The sequence below is a fragment of the Brassica oleracea genome, chromosome C6 (genome assembly GCF_000695525.1).
Source record: "Brassica oleracea var. oleracea cultivar TO1000 chromosome C6, BOL, whole genome shotgun sequence".
In the NCBI taxonomy this organism is placed as follows: Eukaryota; Viridiplantae; Streptophyta; class Magnoliopsida; order Brassicales; family Brassicaceae; genus Brassica; species Brassica oleracea.
In genome coordinates, this window is record NC_027753.1 from 34,826,316 (window position 1) to 34,836,153 (window position 9,838).

The following is a 9,838-nucleotide window of genomic DNA, read 5'->3' on the forward strand; positions in this document are numbered from 1 at the left end:
GTTATAATTGATGGAACACATTTGCGAGGTAAGTACGGTGGCTGCTTGTTGACCGCTTCAGCACAGGATGGTAACTATCAGGTATTTCCGCTGGCAATCAGCGTTGTTGATAGTGAAAACGACAAAGCGTGGGAGTGGTTTTTTAAAATGCTTTTGCAATTCATTCCCAACAACGAGAACACCGTCTTTGTTTCCGACAGGAATGCATCAATTTACTACGGAATATCAAAGGTGAAGAATATATTTTGTCAATGCACCAAAATATTTTCTCGACACTTTATTAGCGAAATGTAATACATCATACGACAGATATATGGAAGAAACATAGGGCATTTATATATACAAATCCTATTTAACGGTGCACTATGAAATTGATATCTTCATTGCATTATGTAACCTAATTGTGGTTTATTTGATCATGCAGGTTTACCCCCAAGCCCAACATTGTGCTTGCATTTTACATTTGAAACGTAATATACGTACTTATTTCAAGAACAAGCATCTTTCTTACCTTGTTGGGAAAGCAGCACGAGCTTACCGTCTTCAAGAATTCTATTACGTATTCAACGAAATAAAGACGATGAATGCAGCTTGCGCAGAATACTTAATAGATATTGGTTTTCAACATTGGGCTCGTGTGCATTTCAACGGTAACCGGTTCAATGTTATGACAAGCAACATTGCTGAAAGCTGGAACTCTGTTCTTCGGGAGGCAAGAGAGTATCCTATATTGGCATTGGTTGAGTTTATCCGTTCAAAATTGATGAATTGGTTTTCCGAAAGGCGTAATGTGACAATCAAGGGAAACGGCCGCTTAACACCACGCGTTTTTGAGATTGTAGATGGTTATTTTCAAATGAGCGGAGGGATGCTTGCAAGCAAGATCAATAGTTTGGAATATCAAGTGCGAGACAAGGAAGGGGATTTGTTCCACGTAAATCTAGTGCAAAAAAGTTGCACTTGCAATGTCTTCCAAACACTCATGATCCCGTGTTCACATGCCATATCTGCTGCAATCAAAGCGAAAGTGAGCCTGGAAACACTTGTTTCCGGAGTTTACAGTTTGGAGTGTCTTGCATCTGCGTACCAAAATGATATATTTCCCGCCGCAGACGCCAATACCGGAGCTAATCAGGACAACGAAACGGTTGTTTTGGAAGTGCTTCCGCCAGCAACAAAACGCCCACCGGGACGTCCTCGTAAAAGCAGGATATTATCGACCGGCGAAATAAGGGTATACATGTTGCACTTATTATTTTACGTTAACACACAACTATCCAACTAACTGTTTTTTTTTCAGCTGAAAGCTCCAAGGAAAGCACATGTTTGTAGTCGTTGCAAGGGAGGTGGACACAACAAAGCTACATGCAAAGTTCCTATATGAAAAGCTATTACCTTATAATAAAGAGTCAAATCTCGGATGATGAAGGTGTTAGAAAAGTTTGGTGGGTTGTATTAAAAATGCGTTGTGAAATATTTGTATGCACGGTTTGTGGCTGGTTTGTAGTATCCCCGAGATTGTAATATAAATAAGAGTGTCAATTTACTATTAATATATTTATCGATTCATAGGTTAGAAGGAAAGGAAATGGAGTTAAAGTCCCGTTTTGGTAACTAAATTAACCTCTATATCAACAAAACAGTACATATTACCATTAAGGCAGAAGTTATAGCACCGGTTTATTGGAAAAAAAATCAAAAACCATAAACATAACTGGTTTAAAGAAAACAACCTATTTTAACATTCATGAATCATCGAACCAATACAATTGAATCCATCTTTCAAATTATTTTTCCACTTAAACCGAGAATAATGACCCGAGGGTCTTTTGTGAAATGTACAATAAATTTGGCCGAAAAAACTAACAAACCTAATGTTTTGCAGTAAACCGGAAACTGAATGAAAAACTATATAAACATACACACTTGACTACACATCTGCTGTAACTTCTATATTTAAAACAGTAACAACAGGTATTCAAAAATCATTGTAAAAAGTTGTAAAGTTGAAACATAACTTCATAACAAGACAATACCCGATAGAGTAAATACAAACAACAGGATTCTCTTGATCCAAATATTACAGATAATAAGCAAACAGGACACCACAAACTTATTATACAAGATCTAGACAATATCTTTAAATTCAGAAGCCATTACGGCAGCACTCTTACCTTCTAACACAAGAACTTCGGTGTTGATATTCTTGCATGCTTCAATACCGTAAACAGCATGGGTGGCCATAAACAATACAGCCATAAATCCATCGTCGGAAGGATTTTTACTTTCACTTATATCTTTCGGTCTGTCAACAGCAAAATGCTCTGGCCATAAATCCATCGTCGGAAGGATTTTTACTTTCACTTATATCTTTCGATCTGTCAACAGCAAAAGGCTCTGCCTCAGCACTTCCAAACGCTTGCATTGAGAGTCTCAGAAGATATGGTAGCATAAGCAAGTGAGGCTGTAGATGGTTCTCAATAATTGCATCACTGAAGATGGACGTATTACAGTCCAACACGGTAATTTTTCCGCATAAGCGATCAACGCATATACCTACCCAGTGTTTCTTCCCAACATTTAACGGAAAGTAATAGCGGCTCGGCTGGATATTTGCATCAATGGTTCTGGTAAACATTTCCAGCAGTCCTTTGGGGAAAACGTTGGAATCCTTTTTTTTACTCTTGCAAAACTTGGGATATGTCCTGCCGATGGCGGAAACATATTTGCTGTCAAGAAATACATACCTCTCATGCCTCTCTCCACGAAATTGTTGATGAATAATAGATTGCACAAGTCGTATAAGTATATCAACAACCTGGATTAAACGGTAATCGAATATCAGTGCACCGACCATTATACCATAAACAACGAAAAAAACAACGCAAGTTAATCAACACATTTAGTAAGGGATCACCTTTCCCCTAAGCAACCTCGTCCTCTCTGGAATTACTACCAAATCTTTTCCACAAACAGAAATTCCATCAACCTTTATAAAACTGTTATAAAAAAATTGAAGGCATAACAAAATTACTTAGTCAATATCTTACCTTCAGTTCTGAAAAAGAGATTAGCCAATAGAGAATATACTTACAAATCTCGGTTAATTTTGTTTCGAAGTCTTCCATATTTCCTTTCAATCTCATTTATGTCACCGCATGAAAATATGCAATTCTGGTTTTTTCTCGCACGTGATGAAACACGAGGTCCACATTCGTAATCCTCAACGAGCGCTGGAGGAAAACACTTTTGTCTCTTGCTTTTCCGAAACAGTTGTGGACGTTCCATCTTCTCAATAACATTGTCAGTAAATGCGGGAACGTGTACCACACAATCGTGCGTAACAACTGCATGGTTTCTTTCAAGCGGCCCTTCCTGAGTTAAACCTAGAGAGAAAGAAGGCATCTCCAGGAAGGGTCCATGCACCTTGTTGTGAACATCCTTAATAAATCAAAAATTAAGAAATTAATAAATTAAACAAATCTTTAATCACCATGTTTCAAAAATTGATATATAGGAGCAAGAGATTTAGAAATTCAGACCACCAGTTGATTGAGGTCTACCGGCCTTTCCTGATTATGGCTATGAGCTGAAATTGCAATACTCTCGTTTCCGTTCTCACCTGCAGCTTCACCATATAAACCTTGGTTGTTGTATGTCGGAGTTGGATTCTCCCCCTAAAAACCAAGAAATCTAATTAAGAACAAATTTGAAGTCATCATCATGGTAGGACGATAAAATAATGTCCTGGCTTAGACGCGGTGAGTCTGGGGGAGTGGAGTATGCACTTATGTCCCGAAGAACGTCACGGATTGTAAGATCATTTGCTTGTGTAACAACACACGCTTTTGATTGTGTCCTATTGCCATTCTCTCTAATCGTTGCAGTAGTCCCAGTTGGTGTAGTGTAATTCTCAATGGACCATCACAATCTTCTTTAGTCAAATCAGTAACCAGATATCTAACCGACTCTAGCATTTCATCTTTAAACTTGGCAAGCACAGACTGAACAAGTCCAACCATAGACCCCTCTATTGCGTCAACCCTCCTACAAGCCTCCACGATGTTCCCGTCCACTGTTTGCAACTCCGGTTTAATTTTTTCAATTACTACGGAAGCAATGTAACTTGGGTCTGTTGAGGACGTTGCTAGAGAGTGTTTCTTGGATTTCTTCCCCTTTGAGTTAACATTTTCACATTCTCTCATGCGCTCTACTTCTAACTTAGTTAACCCCCCAACAAACATGGAACTTGTAAATTGAAAGTTAGTGTTGATGAGCGATACCATGTTGTCAACCTTCTCATCTTCTTCATCGTCAGACCATACTAAATTTGACTCATCAACGGGTCTCAAAGGGTCTTGATCAATTATGCTTCTTACAATGACCTGAACACCCAAAAAAAGATACAGACAGGTGGATAAATTCAATAACTGTTGAAGTTTAAACCCTAAACCATAATCCACAAACCCATACCAGTATATCAACAACAAAATGGGTAATTAGATTTGATTTCATGCTTTTAAATTTCATGGTAATTACTTACGTCACTTTGCCTGTCGATGTTTCTAGCATGAGCAGGACTAAGAGTCTTTCTCTTTGAATTGACACTAATATCCTCAACTTCGTCTTCGCTGTCATCTTCAGAAGATGAACACGTTTCCTGGACAACTTCGGTGAGGGAGGGGACGGCTTCCACTATGACAAGCTGTAAGGCAAGAGCAAATCCTTTAACAGCAATGTTGTTCTGCGACAGAGCCACCTCGTCTCTCTCTTTGATGCTGACCATAAGCAGATCAAAAGCTAGCCTTCCCCATGGATACATAAAAAAATGGTCCAGATCTTGAATTGCCTCAGCGTGTTCTCTACAAATTTTCATCTTCAAGTTTGTTGGGAGAAGAACAGAGGATAATATCGCCAAGCAAGCGAATTTGATACGAACCACACGATCTTCAACAGTGCGCCTCCTAAGCATCTTGATTACCGCTGCAACAGTAACAACTTCAACCTTCCCAAATAAGGAAGGCCAATAAGGCTTCTCTGAAATGGTTTCTTTCAGATTCATCTTAGATTTCATCGGGAATCTTCCACACGGTAGGCCGGTGACAATTGCGAATTCTCGGAGGGAAAACCTAATTGGTTTACCGGCAAACCGGAACCAAACTTCATGCTTTTTTTTTGTTTTCAACTGCCTCGAAAGCATGTATCGAGCAAATCTCCCTGAGAAAACGGGTTTCTCGACGATTTCCAATATTTTTCCAAACGCAGATCTCCGAATAATCTGTACTTCCTCCTCTTCCAACGCATTGAAGATACGATTAATGGCACCTGATGTCAGATAGGTCAGAACTCGCACGCCTACTGGTTCTTCACCGACGGCAAACATCATCTCAGGAATTGGCGGAGGTGGGTGTTCTTCAGGTGAATCAGGACAGTCGACAAGCCTGACACAAACCATTGCTTTCGTCGCCGGCAGTTTTTAAGATAAAACTACTAACTTTTCTAAGTTGCTCGATCTATTCGATTTTCTCTTCCTTGAATTTGCATATATAACCCGATGAAAGAGAAACTTATCTTCTGAAGAAGATGGATAATATGCATTAATTGTCACATGTTACCAACTATAATTATCTCCACTTGCGTGAATTACACGACGTTCAATTGAAACTATCAGTTACCACCTATTAGATCAACGACTAGTAGACCCCACATACTAGATTAGCTGTCCGATTTTCAGGTGTCAGACACATCATATAGGGATTTTTCTGTCTAAAATTAAAAACGAAACAGTTACCCCAATGCAGAGGGTCGGTCTCCTAAATAATGTTTCTAACGTGAATATGGGGTGCAATTAGTCTTCAAAGAATTAAGGCACCACCCATCATATTAAATAGCGTTTACAAACCGAATCAAATCAAAGAGCGTAGAAGTTTCATTAACCATGTACGGTCAAGATGTTACAACTTGCTTTCCACTCGAGGAGAAAGAATACATTGGTCCAAAGAACTGAAAATACATAACCAGGATTGTACCGCGTATGTACCGGACATATACTAATGATTCATCTACTCATCGGAAATAATTTGTATTAGTTCTCTTTAAAACATGTGTATAGTTTAAAATTATTGTGGAAATTTTATTTGCTAATAATAAGATATCAGTAACAAAAGTAGGAAGTAAAGGACCACAATTACATAAATTGTTGTCTTTTATCTCTAAAGAGGTAGGACCAGCCATGGTTGCAATCATGTGCATCTGAAAGTGGCAACTAAGCTGATTTTATGCAATTGTTTGTTTGCGTCCGGAGTAGATTTTATGCAAGTGAATTAGTATCTTACATAAGCTGATTTTATGCAAGTATTTTTATGCAAGATACTAAACCAATAAAACCATCCGGAGTAGACTCGCTTCTCCTTTCCTGTGTTCTTTGCCCTTGTACCACTGACAAAAAGCCTTGGCTGAAACTCTGAGATACATTAATGACTATGATAAGCTTTGAAGATAGTAAGGATCTTTAGTTCAAAATGAAATTACAATCGATTTTCCACAAAGATCATCTATATATATATATTACTCAATGCAATAAAAGTTTGCAACTTTTCTTACAAGACCAGAGCAGCATCTAAGTACTTCAAATCTCCCCAATCTCTCACAATAAATCTTAAACACCCCACCTATACCCAAAATTTGTAATCTCCTTGCATGATCTTATTCAATAAGACTTATAATACCATAAACTCACGAGACTTTTTTTTTTATGTATATGGATAGTATCCATATGGGTAACTAACAGAATGAGCTCTGTAATGAAGATTCTGTTGAGTATTAGCATTATTATTTATCTGATCTCCAGACTCCTTTGGCTTAGTAGCACGCTTGCTGCTCTTTTCTTGGACCGCCCCAAAGACTATCTCATTAGTCTTCTCACTGTTCTGCTCATAATAAGTATGTGGGATCGACGAGTAATGCCTTCTATGCTGCTGCTTATGTTGCTGCTTTTGCTGTTGCTGGTTTGGGAACTCAGCAGCTTCCCAGTTACTGTAGAACGCCCGGCTCTGACGCAGCTGCTGCATTTTCTCAGCGTCTTTGGACATAAAAGCATAAGTTTTTCTCGGTGTTTGGTTCCTATGCTCGACAGGAGGAGGCTCGTCTTCCTCTGGGATCACAAAGCTCTCTTGGATAGGCCATGGAGTTGCTGTACTAAACGCAGCAGAAGGCTGCTTTGATTGGTACTGCTCAAAGCTTGTTGCTGTCTGCTTCTTCCTGAGCATCTCTGTAACAGTAACCCAAGCGTTTGAAGCCAAGTTCCCCAGTGATGCCAGGAAGCTTTCATCTTGCTTCTCTAGCAGCTGCTCATCTCCGTTTGGAATCAGAGACGGTCTGAATGGCTTCACAGGCTTCTGATCAGGATCCGCTTCGAACGTTTCTTGATCTAAAACACTCACGTTTTGAGAAGAGACGATGGAACCGACCCGTCGCTGCAAGAGAGCCAGCATGTAACCAAAGAAGCCTGCAGCTACGAGGACAGCGATGCCAAGAGGAAACCCGCTTTCGTACTGGTAAGCACAGTCGTCGAAATGAAGCTGAATCTCTCTGATGGCTTTGTTTCCACGGTCAATGACGAGGAGGGAACAGCTGCTTCCGAGGTAAACAACGTCAAAGTCATTTGAGAACTTTGCATCTTCGCTTGGTCCATCCACGTGTCCTCCATTGCGAGCCGTCTTGCCTCCAGCTATTGTTGTAACTCCTAACAAGGTGATAGAATTGAGTTTTTTTTACCAATCAAACCCTTACATGAATGCAATTAATTAGGATACAAAATGCTATTTTATTTTACCTCCTTCACTAATCTTCCGTATAGCATTATTCACCGTGTCAGCTACATATATGTTCCCTCGGTCATCAACTGTAAGACCCTTGGGATGGTTCAGCCTAGCGTCACGTAGTCTCCCATCCACGTGACCTGCGTATCCTTCAGGGGAGCCAGTAACCAGTCTCGGCCTGCTATCTACCAACAGTAAATAAAACATTTAAAAACAATAATTCAGCAAAACAGTTGGATTCTTGAATTTAGATCTAATCTTTGAAAAAGTCTGCATTGTACTATTAGACTATACTCATCTCTGACAAAGAAACGATAAAGAAACAGCAAAAATAGTAATATAGCTTTCATAAGCAGAGCATGTGCATTCAGTTTTAGGCAAAGACAAAGAACACACAGAGAAATCTCAAAAGCTGAAAGTCATCATCATTAAACAAAACATGTGGATTCAACCAGAGCAATCACATTAAGATACTTACATAGGGAAAGAGAAGATGAGATCTTGTAGATGTTACTGTTCTCGGAATCAAGAACAAGCAGCTCTCCATTAGGCAAGACCTCAACCGCATAAGGCTCGATGCCGAGTTTGCTTCCGTCGAAGACCGTCTCTACTGAATACCCATCCTCGAATTTCACCATCGATCTCGTCGCAATTGCTGGGAAAATTCAAATACAGAGAAACCCCATCAAAAAAAGATCTAATCTTTGGGGACAGTAAAGGTAAAGACTTTATGATCGGAAAGGGAAGAACGAACTTGTTTTGGTGGTGGTTTTGAGTGACCATATCCATTTCATGAGTGACGAGCCGTGGTTTGTGATGAACCCATTGATAATCTCTGCGAAAAGAAACAAACTTTGAGATATGGAAAGCTGAAATCGAAAAGGGAATGAGGGGAGAGACTTACTTGCTGGAGAGTTAGCTGAAGGAGCTGAGGATACAAACCCAGAGAGGAGGAGAATGAGAGTACTCAGAAGCAGAAAGTCTCTACCCATTGATTCGATTCAAGTATGTAAGTAAACTAGAGAAGAAGATAAATGGCGGACAATGTGGAGATTTTGAATAAGGAGAGTGAGGAGAATAGACTCTTCTTCAGGTTTGTCGGCCAAGGAGAGAGTAAGAAAAGAGGGGAACAGAGAGCCTTTTGCAGAGTTTGTTTTGTTCATATGCATAAAAGGAGTGAAAGACAGTCAGTGTGTGAGAGGAGGTAGTGAGAAATGAGAAAAGAGAAAGAGAGTGGTCATATGTGATTTTTATTCTTTTTTTTTTGGTAATTAAATTAGCATTGTTGATGGGTTGGTGATTAGTTTAATTTCTTGTTTGCTAATGACCTTATCAATGTGTTAAGCCCTCCCAAGACATTGAACCAGGCTACTAACTAATAACTAATCACATCATATATTTTTATCACTGCTTTGTTTTTTTTTTTTTAGTGTTTTATCAAAATTTTCATCAAATTTTAAAAATGACAAATCAAATTTTTTTAAAAATAAAAATAAAATAATCTAGAATATTATTGTAAATAATGATCACTTTTAAGTTTCAACAAATATTCGAATCGTAATTTTAAAGACTTTTTAAATATTTTTTTAGATTTTAAATTAATATATTTTCGAATATATAGCACATCATCGGATTAACTGGTTCAAGACGGGTCTAGATTGGATCTGAAAACATTGCCTAATATGAAAACATAAAACTTTTTGAGTTTAGAAGAATGAATTCCCAACTATATTCTGGTGATAGTATATATTAGTTATATAAATTGATACTTTATGCATGAAATCAGCTTTCCTATGCCAGATTGTGTTATGGAATATATTCTAACATCAAAAGAGTAAGTACAAACATTAAAAAAAATTAAACATACAGTTTTTGGTGGGAAAGATTATATCCAATCTATTAAAACAGGGTCCTATTTTTATCTACCCAAAAAAGTTTTTTTTTTAAATTTTGGACTCTTTCAGTTTCTTTATTAGGCTACCTTATATATTGGACCCGTATAAGTTTGTTATCATAAT

The 9,838-nt window shown here is 38.4% G+C and overlaps 2 protein-coding genes across 2 annotated transcripts; both read right to left on the minus strand.

Moving 5' to 3' along the window:
- Nucleotides 1-2,308: 2,308 nt before the first annotated feature.
- On the minus strand, nucleotides 2,309-5,455 carry LOC106298085. The gene is made up of 6 exons (XM_013734180.1): nucleotides 4,544-5,455; nucleotides 3,966-4,385; nucleotides 3,564-3,677; nucleotides 3,095-3,441; nucleotides 2,918-2,999; nucleotides 2,309-2,818 (listed from the first exon to the last, which is right to left on the minus strand). The coding sequence occupies exons 1-6, from the start codon at nucleotides 5,453-5,455 to the stop codon at nucleotides 2,309-2,311; spliced, it is 2,385 nt and encodes a 794-aa protein (XP_013589634.1).
- A 1,250-nt stretch (nucleotides 5,456-6,705) lies between these two features.
- Nucleotides 6,706-9,046, minus strand: LOC106298223. Its single transcript, XM_013734302.1, has 5 exons — nucleotides 8,725-9,046; nucleotides 8,575-8,655; nucleotides 8,299-8,475; nucleotides 7,835-8,005; nucleotides 6,706-7,744 (listed from the first exon to the last, which is right to left on the minus strand). The coding sequence occupies exons 1-5, from the start codon at nucleotides 8,810-8,812 to the stop codon at nucleotides 6,753-6,755; spliced, it is 1,509 nt and encodes a 502-aa protein (XP_013589756.1). The 5' UTR covers nucleotides 8,813-9,046; the 3' UTR covers nucleotides 6,706-6,752.
- Between the last annotated feature and the right edge of the window lie 792 nt (nucleotides 9,047-9,838).